The sequence below is a fragment of the Agelaius tricolor genome, unplaced genomic scaffold (genome assembly GCF_023055355.1).
Source record: "Agelaius tricolor isolate 1412-34295 unplaced genomic scaffold, bAgeTri1.0.p SCAF_10, whole genome shotgun sequence".
Classification (NCBI taxonomy): domain Eukaryota; kingdom Metazoa; phylum Chordata; class Aves; order Passeriformes; family Icteridae; genus Agelaius; species Agelaius tricolor.
Window position 1 is genome coordinate 29156731 of NW_027269270.1, and position 20630 is coordinate 29177360.

General features: G+C 42.4%; 1 protein-coding gene across 7 annotated transcripts in view; it reads right to left on the reverse strand.

Annotated features, from left to right (window-relative positions):
- NCKAP5 (NCK associated protein 5) overlaps window positions 1–20630 on the reverse strand; it is a 390172-nt gene that overhangs the window by 190183 nt on the left and 179359 nt on the right. For all 7 annotated transcript variants that reach the window (XR_011680422.1, XM_071435389.1, XM_071435391.1 and 4 more), the window contains exon 4: window positions 18396–18459. Coding sequence is in view for 6 of the 7 variants with exons in the window: in XM_071435389.1 (XP_071291490.1) it covers window positions 18396–18459 (64 nt within the window). In the remaining variant the exon portion in view is untranslated. The remainder of the gene's footprint in view (window positions 1–18395; window positions 18460–20630) is intronic.

Below are 20630 nucleotides of genomic sequence, written 5' to 3' on the forward strand. Positions count from 1 at the left end.
CTAGCAAAGTCAATGCCAATACTCTTATGAATAAATGTGCACATTCGAAGTATTCAAGCCCACTATTTTATCACCCTTGTATGCCCTTTTGAAAGACTGCTGCAGGCAGGAGCCATAGAACAGCCTGGGACAAGAGATAAGAGAGGAATGGTGAAGCAGTTCCATTTTTCAATAATCAATTATGAAATATTAATTGAAATAGAAACTGGGATTTGCAACTTGGTCTCCCAGTTGGTTTAACAAAGTAACTCATTCTTTCTGATGCAATGAATCTTTAATTCTCCCAACAAAATGCCTGGTGATCAAATGGTATTTGTTCAAGTGCCACAAAATACACCTGAGTCCCAGCTGCTCATGGCCCAAGCAGCTGGGGAAAGGGAAGTACAAATGTTCCCTGTGTTACAGGTATTTTGTAAGAGCTTGTGTTTGGGCCTTGCAAATCAAGCAGATCAAGGTGGTTCTCCCTCATCTCTCTTACACAGAAGGAGGGTGGAATCCCTTTGGTGAGATTTTCCTCCCTCTCCAGAGGCAGGTGGACCTGCTTGTCCCCCTCCTGCAAAGCCCAGTGCTCTCCCCCCAAACTCCTCACGTGCAACCTGGTCCCAAATCCAGCACACAGGATATTACAGTCCCCTATTTGAACCTATCTCACTCACAAACAACAGGAAAGAAATGTGATTAAAAACCAGAGAGCATGTACCATTTTTTATTTCATCACGAATTGCACTGGGTACTGTATTTTTGCTCAAATTAAAATGAGTCAAACTTCAGTGTCCTTTGTTTGCCACTCATCGATCCCTGTTAAACCAAATGTTTCTCATTCTGTAATCAATACTTCTCTGCAAAAATAAACCCAGGCACTGACAAACAACTTTGCAGAACATTGCAGCATTCCTTGTAGTGGACTTTGTCAGCATGAAAAAACATTCCCCCATAGAATGGGGAGAAAAGAAGTGCACTGCTTATTGTGCTTATTACAACTTTTACAGGCTGCTTAAAGCTGAATTATTTTACTGAAGAAAGACTGATTAAATTAATCAGCTATTGGAGGCAGGGCTTTCCAACAGTGGCAGTCAATATGCCTTTGTCCCTCATTACCTTTTTCAGTTACACTGGGAATACTGACAAATACACTGAAGCATCCAAAGCCTTCCCAGGGATGAAGTTACAGGTGTATTTAAAGCACAGTGAAGCACTGAAGTGAAAACAGCAATAACAAACACTTGGAGGGTTCATGGAAGGAGAAGTAGCTTTACTTCCAGGTCTCTTCAATATAAGAAAGTTAATGGTGAGGTTCTGTGGCTGCTTTGCAGTCAAAATTAATTTTTTCATTTCACCTTTCACCTGACAGATTTGTACTACAGAGGCTAAGAAAGACATTGCCTTGGTTTATATTAAATCTCTACTTTCCCCCCCCAATCATTTTATGATGTAACCATTTTTCTTAAACTTATTCCTGCTACAGCTTTGCAACAGTAAGATATAAATAGTATAAAAAAGCAGTATCCTAATTTTAGTCTGGTATCTTCTAGCTTTTTCATACCAGTAAGAAAAAATGATGGCTCTTGAGAACAGCGTTCTGCTCCAAAAGTGACAGGCTGCCCAAAAAAACCAGAGGAAAATCTAACTGACATTAAATAATTTGTTTCAGAATTTTCTAAAAATGCCTTGAAACCAGCTAAAATTAAAGAATTTGAAGCAAATCATGCATTTTCCACTATGAAATTTCCTTTTGCTAGCATATCTGTCTCTTTAGCTTCATCTCAGACTAACACAGGTAATCCCATGACTTTCAGATGTAAACCTCAAGCTTTTCTTACCTCTACAATGAACAACAAAGCAGGAAATGCTCAGTATTATTATTAGTGATATTTTGGTGACAGCAGTTTACACACTTCATACTGCTGGGTGATAAAGCTGCTCCAGAGCCACTCAAGGAAATTAGAAACTGTTTCTTGGTGTAGTTACTCCTTCTGAACAAAATAAGATGCTAGATTTCATTGTGCACTAGCTCAAAATTGCCACCATGTGGAGGGACAGCAACTTAATTTAGCATTATTTATACTGCATTGATATGGTTTTAATTGCATCTGTGCGACAGAATAACTGCTGTGCTGAAGCTCCTTTATCATTGCAAGCCTACAATTAATCTGAATTAGGCAGGCTATTACCCCAGCAGTACTGTATATATAGTTGGAGTTGTGATAACATTTATTTTACAAGGAAAAAAAAAAATTAAATAGCTCATAAAACCTTTTGGCTGAGAGCTGGAGAGTGAGCACCACTGCCTGCCCATCCCCTCCAGGAGCTGTGGTGAGCAGCCACTGCTCCAAAAGGGAGCTCTGACTGCCCAGCAGCTCTTGAATTCTGTGAAACACACAATGACAGGCCACCAAATATCAGAGTCACCTTGGGAAAAGAGATTAAATAGCAAAAAAATGCCCCTCATAGTCTTTGAGGAATTAGCAGACTGAAGTGAGCTCTGTGTCCTGGGGACGCAGCTGCAGACACAGCCCCTGGCAGCAGCAGAGGCACAGGTGGGCTCCACACCCCTGGAACACCTGCACCCAGCAGCCATCACTCTCTCAGCTCCTTAAAGCTCATCTCAATCATATTTGCAGTGTTGAATGGAGTCAAATAATATATATAATTATAATACATATTCTATTCCATATAGATATATATAAATTTATATTTTATATATTATATAAATATTATATATTTATATATAAATATAATTCATATAAATATAATATACAATATAATATATAAATATAATATATAAATATATCATAAATATATATTTATATATTATATAAATGTTACGTGTTTATTATATATATATTATTACATATTAAAAATATAATAGATATTTTGAAAATCTTGTCTCCCTAATAAAACTATTGCTATTTACTCAAATTCGCAATTGCTAGCCCAATTTTGAAGACTTGCTTCATTTCTTAGCATAATTCATGTCTCCATTTTAAACATCATTTTCTTACAGTTTGAACGCTGTAGAGAGAATACTATTAGTAAACCTTAAGTCCCACATAGTCAGGTCATGATTATTTTTTTTAATTAGTAATCTTTAAATGATAACACTTTTAAAAATGAATTTGCAAATGTAATTGAGCTTCTAATAGCTTCTACAGACAGCAATTAAAGAAATCTCATTTTTCTAAATTAAACATAATGAAATATTTTTCAAGTTCAAATAAAAACTTGCAAATTGTATTAAGATAGATATAATCCATATGAACACCTAGTATTCAAAAGTGTGATGTAAAAAATTCTGTCAATAACAAAATCAGAAAGAGTGGCACTGCTAAGGAAAAAAAAGAAAAAGAATCCTGAAACATCTTAGATTACAGTGTGTAATTATAATTTCAAGCCCTTTGCTACATGTTTTTTTTTTTCTTTTTTGGTAAGGTGACTTGCATTACATTAAGATTTCTAACTAGACACAAAGCTGTTTAGGTTTTTTTTATTTTATACCAGGTATATACAATATCTTCTTATTTGAACCAATGTTATATAATCAGGGTTTACAAAGAGCCTTGTCTATTTCAGCTGCAAACAAGCAAAAATCCCCAGTCTCTATGTTTCCCACTTGTTTGACTCCAGAAGTTTTATAATAATGGTGTTTGAACCATAAAACAGCACAAAGGAGTGTGTGCAGAGGGTAAGCTGCAAAAACCAACCCACCTGGGCCAGCAAAGTGTCAGTTGTTTGATTCAGTGTCAGTTGTTTGATTCTCCTACAATTTTCTATCAGATCTGCAATTCTCAAACATTTCCTGAAGGGATATCAACGTAGCAACACAGAAAACAGAAGGTAAAATGCTGTCTGGCAAAACAAATGCTCCAGCTCACAGAAATAGAACTGAGGTTTGGAACTTGAGTTTATCCTAAGAACAAAATTGTATCTGTGAATAAATAAAACTGGCACCAAAACATGAACTATAACACAGGTATAGCCTGCATTTGCTAAAATGCATCCATCCATCTCAATGCTCACAGACTGAGAGTTCAGAGCTGAATGTTGTGCTGGTGACAGACTGCAGGCTTCTCAGCCACTTTCTAGTGGATTTATTAGAACAAACAGGCCATGGAATGAACTCCCCACTCACAAAGATAAGAAATAAATTAACCCAAGATAAGAAATAAATTATCCAAGAAGGATCCAGGTTCAAGAATATGCCTGATCTCATGGGACATTGTCTATATTTGGCAGGCAGAAACTCCCTTTTGGATCAGAAGTCTTGCAGCGAGGGCCAGAAGATTTGTGTGAAGTTCTCTCAAGTACAGTACAAGTTCTTTGCACTTTTTGTGACCTACAGCAACAGCTGTGCTCTGTGTAGGTGCATGAGATGAGCCTCAGGCCACATGATTTAGGGTAATTTCCACACTTGCTGAGGTTACATTTAATTTTTGATGTGGCACTGGTTTCTTTTATAACTAAGTAACAGGTATTTGCTGTCAGTTTGGATGAAATGAAATTTCAGCCTAGACACAGACTTCAGGAGGAAGGAGTGAAGAGAATCCTTGAGGTCTGAAAACCAGGGTGTCCCACAGGTAAGATTTACAAAAGTGTTTTTAAGAATTCATGTATTTTCCAGGTCCTGTCTTCATTGTTTGGAGTGTCTATAGAAGATAGTTCCATGAACTGTGGCAAACAGTGGTCAGCTCAGAAGACTTATTTAAATTTCTTTTAACCAGGTTTATTTTGATAAGACACCATGTAAACATTACCACAGAACAGTATTTTTTGCATACTTGCAAATGGCCATGAAGGCCAGACAGAGTGGGGGGAGAGAAGTGAATTGAAGAATGAATTCATAGTCATGCTGGACTTTGATTTCTCAAACATTGATGCCTGTCCATTTAAAAGAACTTGGACTTAGGAAGGTCATGGAATAGTAGAAACTATTTTAAACAAGTTTCAAAATATAGCTTTGCAAAAATACTAGATATTTTAGAGAATTAGAAATGTGAAAGATGCATTGTAGAAGGACCACACAGGGTCAAAATATAGATGATTAGTGTTAGAAGTAATAGCAGCATTGTGTGGCAAAGGCTAATGGGCTGAAAAACATTTATAATGTATTGTAATCAGTAAATAGGTTGGCTCCTGATGGAGTGGCATTGAGTTTTACACCTCTTATGTCTCACCCTTCATCGACACTGATAACGGAATAAAATCTTTTAAAACACCCCTCAACTGCCCTACAGAATAGTGCCCAGCAGAAATCAAACACCATTTTGTGCAAGGGCAGAAGAGAAGGGACAGGTAAAAAAGTCAAAGAAAGGTGATGAGTCACTCGTGGTACAGTTGCACACCTGGGCTGGATTTTAACCTGGAATCCACATGGAGCCATGCAGCATTCCCTGCTCCACTCCCTGCAGTGTGCAGGGAGGGGACACAGACCAAGGACACGATCCCCAAGGAGGGCCCAGCCCCCAGGGAGATCCAGCTGTGCTGGTAGCCAAGGCCCCTGCCCCAGACTGATCCCTCCTGATGGGCAGCTGGAGGCCACCAGCCAGCAGAGAGCTGCCTGAGGCTCAGCACAGCAACAAGGCTGGGCTTAGCTGAGCCCCCAGCCGGGCTTTGAAGTAACCTGGGATGAAGCAGAAGTAACCCCCAGTCAGCAGGGCTGACAGTAACCCCCAGCAGGGACACAGCCACATCCTAAATGCCCCCTGCTTATCTTCAGTGCCTCCTCTGCCACTGCCCAAGGTGGCCTTCAGATGATAGAAATGCTTTCTTTGCCAAAGGACTGAATGCTCACACAACAAACGGGCACGGGGCTGAATCAAGCGTTTCCTGCTTGGATCTGTGCTCCTGAGATAGGAGTTCAGGCAGCAGGATAAAACCAGGAAAAAACACACTTCTGAGAGTTTTATTTGGCTTGAACAGATTGGTCAGAGGAACTCTGCTGCGCCAGGGAGCTCTGGGATGTACTCACAGTCTAGGATAGTGGGTGGTATTTTGCCCTGATGCTGGGGAGTGTTAGGGCTTCTTGACTTTCTGCACTTCTCATTCGTGTGTTTGTATTTCCTGCTAGCAAATAGGATGTCAAGGAGTTAATTGAAATAGATCTAAGGTTAAAGAAAATTTATGAGGCTGAGAGAAGTAGAACTTAACCATGCCAGTCAGAGAGCATCTCAGAGCAGTCAGCAGTGACATCAGACCCCCAGAGATCTGGGATAAAACAATAATTTCATTTTCACACACACTCTTCTATTTGCCTTTTCAGCTGACACATTCAACACCTCTGGCATCACTTCTTTGCTGCTATCTTTCCATACAGCATTTCTTTTCCTCGGGCTCTTTACAGCATTCCTCATGAGCATGTCAGATTTTATTACAGTTTTTCTGTGTCCACTTGCAGACCCCATTTATGGTTGGTAAGTAACTGCAAAAAAAGGTGCCTTATTTACTCAGCTGTTCCTTGCACTGATTCCAGAGACCTACTGCTTTCATTTTCTGACAAACATGTCTGTTTTCCATATTTACCCCTCTAGCACTGCAGGCACTGCCATAGGCAGTAGGGAAATGCTGTGGTTTTTCTGTTAGCTGGCACATCATCTATGGTATTTTTAACAAAGCTGCCACTACAAAATCTTTATAAGTGCTGACAACACAGACACTCAAAAGAACTGACTCAACTTTCAGGGGCCAGCCTGAGTTTAAAGGTCTGGTACCTGGCAGAACATGAAAAAAACAAAACCCAAGCAATTTTTCATGCAGTTTCTAATTCATTTGCTGGTAAAAATGAAATAATTAAAAGACTTTTCTCCACCTGATATAATTTTGCACTATCAGTTTTCAGTAATAGGTCCATATGAATTTCTGTTGGTGTTTCCAGAGACCAAATTCAGCTCAACTTTAAGTGCCAGCCTTTAGAGGCTTTACTCCTTTAGTCCCATTTTCACTAGCACAAGTAGCCTGGATACACTTGTACAGCTGAAGGTCAGAAACAGATATAAAAACTCTGACACTTACTTCTCTGGTCTTCATTACCACATTAATCTTTTTATGCAGGATTATCTGTTTTATTGGATTTAACCCTAGTTTATCCTCCTCTATTTACTGCACACATCTCATTTAAGCCATAAAATAACAATCTGGCTTTTTTCAACTTAATAGTGAGTGTTGACAACTTTAAGTGTTAGCTCGATATTCCTGAAGAGAAAAATATGTTTCCTTTTCTACAGAAAAAAAGTAACTACTAGAACCAAGTAGTGCAGCTCTACCCTCTTCTGCCACTTCCACCTTCAGCACTTAGCTGAAAAAAAAATCAGCAGCTATTAGACTGAGCAGAAGTTCTGCTCCTGGACAATAAAACACATAATCACATAATTAAAACTCAGGACTTTGCATGAACATTTTCTACCATGCAGAGCACTGAAACAGGAGTCAGGAGAGTCATTCTGAATTTTTTTAGTACGTTTTGGCCAGCACACTAAATTTTCAGATCACTTTCACACGTAGCTCACTTGTCTTTCACTGGGGCAGAAACTTGAAAAGCGGGAGAGTGACCCCTTTGCCCTGAATCAGGGCAGCCCAGTGAGGCTTTAGAGGCTTCCTGAATCCCAGCCATGCCAGTTTGGGTACAGCCCACTGGGCACAATGAACAGTGGGTTAGAAAACTCTTTGTAATTATATAGTCTTTCAGTTTTGGCAAGAAATAAATTCTGCTGCACATTTAGAGAACAGGAAATACTCTCTTCCCCAGTGCTTCTGGGGACTCCTGCAATAAATTACTAAAACAAACAACTCCTGTCACTCACTCAAGCCATCAAGTTTGACATCAAATTCAATACAGGAGAATTATGAACAAATTTGTCTAAATGGGGCTGAGAAGAACCACCCACACTGCAAATGACCATGCAAGCAGAGCTGGTTCCTGGGAATCAGGTGCACAAGGGTTTGGTTCAGCTTCAGCTGCTGTGGGTTTACAGGGACCAAATCCCCTCTGACCATTCATTCCAAGCCCCTGGGCTGTGACTGTTCATGGCACACCAGCACTCCAGGATCCAAGCATCAGAGCACTTCTGCTCCTGCTCCTGCCCAGCACTGAGCTGTAAGCCAGTAGCTACATGGAGAGAGTAAAACTAAGACAAGTTTCTCCTTCCTGTCTCCCTTTACACATTAAACACATTTCTAGAATTGATATTCTTGTTTCTTGTGGCTCACAAGAGTATTTCTGCTCACCTGCTCATGCTCCTTCTCAAGCTCTTCCTTCTGATGTGTGTTAGATCACTTGCAGTCTTCACACCTTCATTTCCACTTATCTCCTCCCACCTATTTGTGAACAGGTTTCCCTTATCCACTGATGGAAGATACAAGCACTGTACACCTGCCTTTAGACTATGAGAGCTGGCAACTCTCAAAGGCTAGTTTTAGTATGAAAATAATTTTCAACTTCTCAGTTAGTGCATGTATTTTCTGACGATATCTCCTACATCACAGGTTTTCCCTTTTTGGGTGGTTAATTAAGAATGACATCAGGAAGCAGTACACAACTCAAGATTTCCAACAAGCACCTGGAAATTCTGACCTGCTCCTCTGGAGAGATCCATGGAAAAAGTTTCTTAAATGGAAAACTGTGCCAGCCACTGCCACAGGGCACTTTTTAATACTTACCACCAGGAAGAGGATGTTCCCAAGAGATAATGATTTTTCCCCAACACTCAGAAAGTATTTCTAAATAAGCAATGTCACCATGGATGCCAATCACAATGTGCATCATAAAGATGTAATTACACAATGACAGTGGTGTGAACAGCACACACTGAGCCAAATCCCCTCTCACTGTTCATTCCAAGCCCCAGGGCTGTGACTGTTCATGGCACACCAGCACTCCAGGATCCAAGCATCAACCAGCACTATTTAGAAGACCCTGCCTCTTCCCCAGAGAGTTCACTACCTACACAGGCAAACAGACAAACAGCAGAAGAGTCAGAACAAAGCTTGTTTTGCAAATCAGATCAGAAATTTAATATTTTCCACGATTATGAAGGATTTAGGTGGCAAAGGTAATTACAGGCCTTGTAGGACACCAAAGTTAAAGAACATGACCATTAATGAATGTACTGAAGAAGGGGTTTAAGCACCTGGTTATTTAGTCCCACAGCAAGGTACTACATGGAAAGCACAACTTCTCCATGTAGTTTGGAGAAGGAAGAAAAGCCACTTCACAGCCAGGTAAGGCCCTGCACCAGGCCTGGCACTGTCATTAATTTCCAGACTAACTACAGAGTGCATCATGCCAAGCGGTATGGAAATAACACAATCCAAACATCACAGTCATTCCCACAGTCTAGACAGTCTCCTCTTGCAGGACATGCAAGCAAGTCTGATCACCAGCTCCAGACTTGGAAAACTGTGTCATGAGATCTCCATTATGAAAGATCCCGTAGAATATCAAAAGATGCCTTATCACAATGCAATGGACACGGAGCCAAAACAAACAGAGAGTATGGAAAAGCAAATTCCTGACAAAGCAAAAACTGAATTAAAGTTTATGAGAACTGGACTTGGGAGGGAAAGGACAGGAAGAATCACAGTTGCTCAAATTATATGAATCTGTACAAAGCTAAATAGGTTTAGTACAGGAAGACATTACTTCCTTACTACATTTTAATATTTCTTTTAAATCTTGGAGAGAAGTTGCAGAGAGATGTGATTATGCTCTGCCAAGAGAAAAACAACAAAAAATCTCATGGGACTTAATGGCACAAAGAATATCGTCCAAAATATAAAGTACAAATCTCTTTCAGATGAGCTGTAAATAGTTTTCCTGTCTACTTGCAAAGTGTTCAGTGGACAGAATTGGGCCAAGAGTTTTTCCCAGTTTCTGCTGTCTCTCTTTTATTTACCCTCAGCAGATTATTTTCTATAAACCTATGTTGTGTCACTGCCCAGAGGGAGCTGAGAAGCCAGCAGAACCTTACCCTGCTCTCCTGGTGCTGTGGAGCAGTTATGGATCAGGGCTCCACGGGCTGGATGCTGAACAAAGCCTTGTTGCAGTAAGGAATTTGCACTCTCACATGCAATTTAAAGCACTGCAATTTAAAGCACTGCTTGAGCTGACTCGTTCCAAGGGTCAGCACTGACTGACTTCACCGAACAAGCTCCAAGAACACTGCATGAATTTAAATAAATGGGAAATTAATAGAAGCAGCACAACTGAGAGACTCTTGGTATATAAATTTTGTCCTTCCTTGTACAGGAACTTTCTCTCCTTACTGGTAACCTTTTCTGCCCCATGCAGAGAAAAAAAAATCAAAACCTTTAATTAAAAAAAATATTAAAAGAAGTCTTAAGAAGATAATGGAATTCTCTCTGTTACCCAAATTAACAACAGAAACACACATTTTACAGAAGCAATTTCTGGTATTATAAATTCTACAGTAATAGTTTAACTACTGGCCACCAAAAATAAACCAAGCCCAACAAAAATCTAGCAACTTCTTTTGCTTCTTGTAACACACTAATTTCCCCAGGTACTTCAAGAACAAAGTTGCAACACCAAGTATACCACAGCAGTTTCCCTACTATTAATCTGTATAAATTTACCTTCCTAATTTGCATAAAATTAAAACTGTTGGCCCAGTGCACACATTCACCTTTCCTGTTCCTCATCCTTAGATGTTGTGACTGATTCATTACTACCTGAGATGCCTTTTTGCATGAGCTAAACCAGACCAGAAATGTTCTGCCTTTTCAGCCTGCAGATTGGTGGCCCTATTCAGGTCACCCTTGCAAAAATATTAATCCAGCGAGTGTGTGGCTTACTTGAGTCAACTCCCGCCATTGCCTGGAGCAGCTCAGGATTGCAGAGCTTAACCTTTGATATGAAAATGTCTGCAATTCACTGTTATTAGTGCATGGGCACATCACTCCCATTAGGCAGTGAGGTACTGCCTAGAGCAGGATCCATCTGCTCCCAGTCATAAAGCAGGATTTCCTTCACGCTGGAGCCAAGTGCCACTCCAATACTCCATCCACCCATGGATGCTCTGAGACTGCCCCTGCCCTTTCTGTACTTGCACATCCCCTGCCTTTGTTATCCATAAATGGCAATTTCTACTGGAGGGCACTTTAGCCAACATGACATGCTTTCTACACATTGCCTCTGTTTTACTTCCAGACCTTATATAAATGCATTTTGATGTTGTATTTTTTTTTCTCCGTGTTCACTGATTTTTACATAACTCTGTTTGACTTTTTTTTTTACGTTGTCTAAATAGTTGCTGAAGAGAGAGACACCACTTCGGTGAGTTCCAGCTGAAGGGGAAAAGCTTATTTCCGCCTCTCTGGATGGAGCGCTGGTCTTTCCGTGCCGGTGATTTCGGAAACGCTGCGGGTGGAGGGAGCAGCGCTGCCTTGGGAATGGCGCGATCCGAGCGCAGCCCGGGAATTCCGGGGGCGCCTTTCCCGTGGCTGCAGCGCCCTCTGCTGGCGGGAGCGGGGAGCGCCCGGCCGGAGCCGGTCCGCGGGAATCGCTCTCAGCGCGGACCTGCGGGACGAACCGCGCTCGGAACTGACCGCCAGCCCCGGAGCGACCCTTGCTTCGAACAGCGGCCGCTTCTGAGCAGAGGCAATCGGGCTCTCGTTGGAAAGTGACTGCTGGAAGTGTCAGCAACTTAAATCATAGACAATAGCTAAATTCATAATACCTTTAAAATACAGAATTTCAAAATATCCACGTATTTGCAAATTTGAAGCAAACAACAAAAGGTACCCAGGACATAAGGGTGTCCTGGGTAAAGGTATACAGGACATAAGGGGTTTTATTTTAAAACCACTGAAGATAAAACTGCAAAGTTGTGAATGAGGACATTTGGCCTAATGAAGTATGAAAAACTAATGAGGTCCAGGAGCATTAAATCAGGCTTGTAAAGAATTTCGATAATCATTATTGATGCTAAAGCTGCTGCTAATGTCACTGAGCTTCCATGAGGGCTGTATGATGGAGTTTCTGGGGAAAAGGAGCCAGACAGCAGGGCTGTCTGTGCATAAATACACAGCTTCACAGAGAGGGCAGCACAAGGGTTAGATTGCTTCTTTCTGGCTTAGGATACTGTATATTCAATGAGACATTTCAAAACAGCTACTTGTGCTCTCTCTCTGCTACTTTCTAATTAAAGTACAGATAGACGCTTTCCTAGAACATAAGGACCCAGAAGGTGGGAAAGAACATTTAGCCTTTTGTACCTCATCTTTAACACTTCATTTATTACTAAATATCCTCTATTTTTAAATGACCCAGGTGCTTCTGCATCAGCAGCCTCCCCCACGGCTGGAAGGGATGGCAGGATTCATCACACCAGTGACAGCGAGTGCCTCTGTGCTCATGGCAGGACATTCTGCTGCCATCTGCAACACCCTGGCTCCAGAGCAGCCTGAGCATCGCCCTCCTCCCCAAAAACCTGGTACATAGTGCAGATGTTGGGAGCTCTGAGCACGCTGACCCTGCAGCTGCTGAATGGGGCAGCAGCATCGTCAGCTGCGGAGCTGAGCACAGCGCCGGGGTGGTGGCTGAGTCTCCGTGCCCTGGGAGAGCTGAGCACCAGGAGGGGTAAATGCAGCTCCCAGCAGTGGCACAATTTCCTACAATCATGGTCTGCCTCTCCAACTCTCAGCTTCCTACAAGGAATTAAAAAAAAAAAATTTTGCTTTCTATCGTCATTTCACTCACAGCACCATCAAGCTGGGGTATGGTCTCTTCTTCTCACCAAAAATTAGCACCATGCTACAAGCTTGAACTGGAGTAAAGAGCAAACAACTGAAAATGCATACAAACCCCCAGGTAATTTGGGAAAGATGAGAACACAGTCAAACTTTCAACTGACTTTAATGCAATTCCAGTCAAGACCTTTTCTGCACTTCAACACATCCATCTCCATGTGAACGCTCCAGTTTGGCAGTGCTTGATGAGAAGAGGCAGATCTTCTCAAAGCTGATTACAATTTACGTTTCAATCTGGCAACCAGAGTGGTTTGCACTTCCCGTGGATTTGAAAAGACTGTTACATATATCTAAATCCACTACATTTAAGAAAGTTGTAACAAGCAGAAGTGACTCAGTTCCTTACAATAATGGGACATGTTACTGACTCTGCGAGTTTTGTTAAGCCTTTTTTATTTCTTCCACTCTTTATTTAAAAACTTGCAGTCTCCACTGTTTTACTGCAAAAACTGTTTGTAAAGCAAGAATTGTGCTGATCGCATCAAAACTCATTAATATAACTTGTTTTTCCATTATTAGCACCATCTGAGCCTGTTGAAAGCCTTAACCAGGACTTTAATTTTTCCACAGAGAGCTTTAAATTAATTAGTGGTTTACATGCTAACAAAGAATCTGATACATTCATAAATCAATCTAATGCAGAAGGATTACCAGAGGGTGGAAACCTATTCAGTGGGGAGCTCACATTCACTTAACATGGTGTGTTTTCAACAAAAGGGTGCAGGTGTGGAATAGATGGGCACCAGGAAGAGCCCATGATAATCACTTTGCATCACTTAAAGGCGCAGCAGGACACATGGTAAATCAGAGCCTAGGGCCCAGCCTAAGTGAAACCCATGTAGATATAAAAGGCAGAAGCATCCCACTTTAACCTTCACAGATAAATTGCCAGAGTGGTACAATTTCTTTTATGTAGGTTACAGGCCACTGAACTAATGGAAAACAGAGTTGAACTAAAGGACTTGGATGGAAAGAACAAACAAATGAAACTGTATAGCACAGATATAAATAAAGGTATGAAATAAAAAATGTAACTTTTTTCCGGGTAATTTTTAAACTTATTCAAGTTATCAAAATGTACTTGTATATCCTTTTGGTTCATTTTAGGCTTTTAAACTAGTTTCTGCTAAAACAACACTCTACCACAAGAGCTCTACTGTTACTGTTCTCATATTTTTCCTAACCTGGCATTGTTTACTGTTAAGCAAATTTCACAATGAACACTTTTCCTCGTCATGTTTTGTGTCTAAAGGTGCAAATTCATGTACTTCAAAGATATAAAAAATACTTTGATGACTAACGTGGTTTTCAGTCTTCAGAATGTTTTGGAATAAACTTGTGATTTGCTTTGAAAGCTGCTTATTTTAAAAATGGGATCTCTGTCACTACAGACACCTGCACAGTCCCCATCAAATGCAATGAGAAGTGTACACAGATGAACTGATCATCTCAATTTCCTTTACAAAGAGTCATCCTTGATGAGTCAGAAGAGACATGACTAAGAAAATTGTGAACATGCAGACTATGAAATAAAAGACCATGAGTGACAGAAAGAGCCAAACAATCCTGGGTCAGTGCTGCTGGAACTTTCAAGGGAGGGATTTGCAATAATTCCACATTTTGATAGTGAGCAATCAATATTTACTGATGGTCATTCATAAAATAAAGAAACTTGAGCAATTGTCAGATATTCAGCCTGAATGATTCAGTTCACAATTAAAGTCATAAATCCACATCATCCAATATACGAGGTATCAGATTTTCCATACAAACATATGGAAAAAAAATATTACTTGTATGGCTTTGGTGATGTTTGTCTTGAAAGCAAGTATCTTCATTTCATCTTTTGTAGTTCCTTCCAGTAACAAATCAGTCAGGAAAACTGTAACTCTGGGACATATCAAAAACCCAGTTATTTGGAGAGCACTGTGGGTCCCACACGCTGGTACCACACAGCACACACTGACTGATCTTCAGCCTCAGGAAAACCTCTCCTTGTGTACATCCTTTCCATCATCACTCACCAGATGTTTACAGATGCACAGACCCATTTAGTGAGCAAAGCCACCCCAGTGTAAGCAGCTTCTACAGCACATGCTGTGTGTTTATTAGTCACTGGTTTTATGTACGTGTCTACCTTCCTGTGGTTCCTGGGTGTTGGGTGAACCCGAGTGGGAAGGACAGGGAACACCCACTGCACCACATCCCTCCAGCACCCACAGGCACAGGGCACACGTTCCCCCTCCCTGACTCTGCTCACTCGTACAGAATCACAGAATCACAGAATAATGAGGTTGGAAGAGACCTCTACGATCATCAAGTCCAGCCTATGCCCTAACACCTCAATTAGACCATAGCACCAAGTGCCATGTCCAGTCTTTTTTTAAATACATGCAGAGATGGTGATTCTACCAGCTCCCTGGGAAGAGCATTCCAGTACTTTATTACTCTTTTGGTGAAAAATTTTTTCCTAATATCCAACCTATCCCTTCCCTGATGTAGCTGGAGCCTGTGTCCTCTGGTTCTGTCAGTGCTGCCCAGTGGAAGAGACCGACCCCACTTGTCTACAGCCTCCCTTTTGAAAGTTGTAGAGAGCAATAAGGTCACCTCTAAGCCTCCTCTTCTCCAGGCTAAACAGCCCCAGCTCCTTCAAACATTCTTCACAGGGCTTGTGTTCCAAGCCCCTCACCAGCCTTGCTGCCTCCTCTGGACGCGCTCCAGCATCTCAACGTCCTTCCTAAACTTGGGACCAGAAGTGGACACAGCACTCCAGGTGTGCCCTCACCAAGTGCAGGGGAAGAATGACCTCCCTGCTCCTGCTGGCCACACTGTTCCTGCTCCAGGCCAGGAGCCATTGCCCTTCTTGGCCACCAAGGCACACTGCTGGCTCATGTTCAGCCGGGTGTCACCAGTACCCCCAGATCCTTTTCTGCCTGAACACTGTCCAGCCAGTGAGCCTTACAAACACACACCCTTATGAGTTTTACATAAAGTGGGCACTTCCTACCCTTCTGACCTATCTGTGCCAGCAAAACCCAAATAATTGTTTTTTTTTTTAAAGAAGCAGAAAACGCTAGTGGGTATTACATGAGGTGCCAGCTTACCAAAGGCTTGTGTGATGCCCTGCACAGCTGCCAGGACACAGGGCAGCTCCCTGTGCTCCCTGCCTTGCTTCCCACTGCAAGAAATGCCCTCCACGAGACCCAGCAAGGTACTGGATGTGCCACTGAAGGTGCCACATGCTGCCACCTGCGCCCTTCCCAAACGAAGGAGCTGCTTCCATGAAAACCTCCACGCCAATCTAACCAGCACAACAAACAAAAAGCAAACGGGAGCGAGTAAAGGCGATTAGCTAATTAGTGATTAAATAAAGCCGTGGCCTGTCCCTGGCAGGGAGGCTGGGGGATGCCATTGCTTTGATCCCGGTGACAGCAGGGCCAGGCCCTCGGGGGCCCTGTGGCTGGCTGGTGGCCCTGCCCAGCCCGCTGGCCCCGGGGGATGCCCATCACAGGGAACAGAGCAGCACACGGGCTGGGCACCCTGCGGGCAGGCTGCTGGCAGGGAGGGAGCCCCCACGCTTGCCAAGGGCTTGCTGGCTCACAATCCCTCCCTGAAATTTGGCTATAAGGATTTGGAAAGGATCTGCTACTTTGGAAAGGATCTGCTCCAAGGCCAGGATGCGCTGCCGGCTCCTCGCCCTGGGAACGCGGCTCCACGACTTTCTTAATCCCTGACCTCCCCTGGGCTCAAATGCTCCAGCTCTTGGACTCTCGCTGCTCTCACACTGCTCGAAGCCCCGCAAGTTCATTAATGTTAATTAATGACTGCTGTGTTTCATATTAAAATCACCAGCTCTGAGACACAAAGAACTTTCCATACATCAAGTGCTTCAAAGCAATCGTCTCTACAGGCGCGCTGGCTCTAGCTCAGGATAATTGTGCATATTACCCTCAGGGAAGAGGGAAAAAACGACCCAGTATTTACCCCGGGGGAAGACTGCACCCCCGGAGAGCTACCTGTCAGCTCCTAATGGGTTACAACACTTGGCCTCTCAACAAATTATACAAAATTATACCCTGGTAACAGAGAGAAGTGATGCACAAACCCATAGTGAAAGCACAAGAAGTGTCTGACAGGCAAGAGAGGAGACCACAACATGGGTGCACATACCAAAAACCTTAGCAGCTCTAGAAGGTTAATCAGTATTGCTCATTTCATAGAGCCTTGGATTATCCCACTAAGTATATTTTACACTCAATATATTATATTACTGCTATACCTCCAAGGGAATGCTAGTTTAAAAAAAAAAAGGAAATATTTCAAATAGAGTAAACAGCTCTTCCCAGATTTTGACATTTATTTACTCTGAAAACTAAAATGCAATTGCAAATCCAATGCCTGATCTTTGCCATTCTTCCTCAGGCAAAATTCCTGATGGAGGCAGCAGGAGTTTTATCTCAGTCATGGACTCCTGGGTAGCAACTTTACCTGATAAAAGTTTGTTCCTCAGCTCCTCCAGGACTTCTGTGCCCATTCTCATAAATTACCCATGGGCCAGGCTTCCCAACTGCTTAAACCCCATCTCAAAGTCTCCTTGTGGCCAGCCCAGCCACGCTGCAGACCCCAAGGGCAGGAACAGGGGGTGGTGCTGGGATGGGACAGGGCAGTGGCTCTCACAGCTGAGCTGGGCACATCTGGGGCTGTGGTGAGAGCAATAAACCCAGAGCTGGTTTCTCCCACCTGTCACTTAGGTCCCTCCAAACCTCACCTCACCATGTTAATCACTAAGGGTTTATCAATGGCACTCACTGGAGGCAGGTGGGATTTTAAGGACCCTGCATCACGCAGTTCACAGAGCATCCCCTCCCCAGAGACCTGCTGCAGCTGCTCCCCACGAAGTTAAACAAACTTGGGACCACCAAAGTCTTTCACAGCCAACTGTGCAATCACTCAGATCAGTGGCACTTCCACATATGTTCAAGGGGATAGTTTGGGTTTTAAGGTTTTTGAACAAGTCTGCTTTATCCCAAGGAAGCTTAAGACATTTTGTCTGAAGACAGGGACAAACAAACGCCTTAACAGATGGAAACAGTTCCTCAGATATTAAGTAATTAAGCACACTCAGCACATGTTGGCTCCCAAAGAAAATTGTTTTGAAGAGATAAGGCACTCTATAAATTGAGGTTTGTGGTCAACTAAAAATCTGCCATTTCATCTTTTGCTCACAAGGCTAATCTCATGAATTGGTACACGAAAAATGAAGACACAAGGAGCATTACACGATTTACAAAATTATCAGATTGAGGGGTTTTTCTAAGCTTCCAGGCTTGTGTTCTTTCATTTTTCTGTGATTAGCTAAGATTTAACAGGCAAGTAAATCTACTACTTTTTGATCTGAAATTGCCTTTGTGTGCTTGCCTTGCTTCTAATTCCAGTGAGGAATGGAAGCAGCTTTTCTCTCCCATGGCTTTTCCAAGGAAACCAAGCCTTGAGTTCCTTCACATTTATGAACATTTTCCTCACATTTATGCCAACTCTTTGTTGTGTCCAAGACATGGATGCTCTGGTGAGCACCTTCAGCCAGCCCAAAGGTGAGCAAGACAAGGATTGCAAAGCAGGGAGTAGGCACAGCTTACCATGGCTCCTTCGCTCTTACTCTGGGCAACCTCCCGCTGCAGCCGAGCCACACACAGCTTCTCCCTGAGGAAAGAAAAGCCTGTGAGCAGCAGTTCATTCTCCCCTGGCTCCCCCATCCTGCATCTGCATTCCTGCACATCGCTGGGGTAACCCCCACCAGGCCCCAGTCTCCTCCCTGTGCTCCCCTGCAGTATTTGGTTGGTTGTGTTATTATTTCATTCTGTGGCAGTTTGACAGAGCTGTCAATAAATCAGCTGAATCCAAACATCGTTTGCTTCATTCAAACAACAAAGCAGCTCATCATGCTGGTGATATGGAAACAGACTGTGCAAATCAGATTGTGTTATTTATTTTCCTATAGCCCTGCACATCAGCTTTATTCTGCACCATACTAACACACGCCAGATTTATTGCATCGTCAATAAATATATGCATAAAATTGAAATTAAAACCGTCTATTCTATATATTAACACACTGTGATGCATTTTGCAACTACTGAATTATTAGATTTTTTTTTAATTAGCCTTTTTTCATATAAGATCCTTATACAAATATTTGGCTCGACTCAACTAATAGTTAATTTGTTTAATTAAGGGTTTGGCAACAGCAACACATTTTCAAGTACACTGAAAAGTTGTAAGAAAGAAATGAAAGGTAGTGATTAGCATACATAGAAAAGGAAAGATAATTTCCCATTGTATGGCCTGGGGAAACTCCATCCCCCAAAAACCTGCAGAAGTGCCAAGCCAGGGCAGAAGTAGGACCCAGGCTTGGAAAATGCTCCTATCATTGAATGGGTCAGTCTCATCCAGCATGGAAAACTAACTGCTCTATGGTATTTCATTCCCAAACTTGCAGAAAAAAAGGTAGCCTTTAAACCTTTTCTCAGGAACCATTCCTGATGAGAAAAATCTGCACGTGCCTGCCTAATTCCTGTGGAATGGCAGCTCTCCTGTCACTCAGCCTCAGCTCAGGGTATGCCTGGGTCAGTGCACCAGGCCCCCTCTCCATTCCAGCAGAAGATGTGCTGTTTAAGCTGAGTCTCTGCCACTGAGCACCCCTCAGCATTCCCCATACAGCCAACAACTGTGGGTATCAGATTAGCACCAGGCATTGCCAAAATCCTGATCTGTACACAGGGATGATGCTGAAACCACTGAATGTCAGCAAAAGTTGAAGATGATACAGCCACAGCCTTGTAGAAATTGTGTTTGTGTTCTCCAGCGTGATATCAAGACCTTCTTTGGGACATGTGAAAAATTATGGAAAATTGAGAAGTGCCATTAGTCAAGAGCCTTAACAAAGGTGTCCTAAACTCATCTTCTAAAAGACACGTACCACTTCCCACCTTCCTTGCTCAGATACCATCACAGGCAAATTATAAAACTGGTTAATCCTATTTTTAGGGTTTAGTTCATGTGCTGGAAATAGCCCCTTGCATTTTTGCACTGCTTCAGTGCCCTAATATGTTCTAGTGGAAAAAGCAAGTATTCCCTTTGAGGAGGTTTTGACCTTTTAATTGCAAAACAAATGCCTAAAGATATTTTATGAGAAAATATGTGGGGGGTTGGGGAAAATAAACAAACCCCCCCACAAACCACTCCTCCATACACTTCCTGCCAGTGGTCTGGAGAGATTTATTTAGCTATGCTTCCTACATCAGGAATACTCCTACTTCCCTCACTCCATGTTAACTCCAACATGGAATCAGTTACACATTTTTGGAATTTTATGAGAATAAATTTCACTCAAGGTCCATTCACAAAGGAGGCTCTTCCATCAATGCCAGGTATTCCCTGTCTGGGTGAAGATCCTGGCTGACATTCCCAAAGGGTTTTCTTAGCAATTTTCCCAGTGAAGGATGGCAAAGACTGGCATTCTCTAACTTTGTTTATAGCATTGCTGCTGTTAGGAACAGAACCACTTTTAAATAGCAGAAAATGAAAAAGAAACTTGACTATTATGTAGAGTTCGGGGAAAAAAAGGCGCCATAGTGGGTAGAGAAGAGCCAACTTTTCCAACAGTGTCTACAAATAGTCAGCTTTGAGGCAAGCAAACTTTGTGCTCCTGCTTCCCCCTCCCACCTGCACTCCCCAGGTGAAGGAGCTGTGGACTCACAGCCAGACCATCAGATGATTTCCCTCCTCTGGGCAGGATGAGTGGCAGAAGCTCAGCATGCCTGTGGACCACAGGCATCCCTGAGGCTGTTCCTGAGCTCTGTCAGGGATGCACT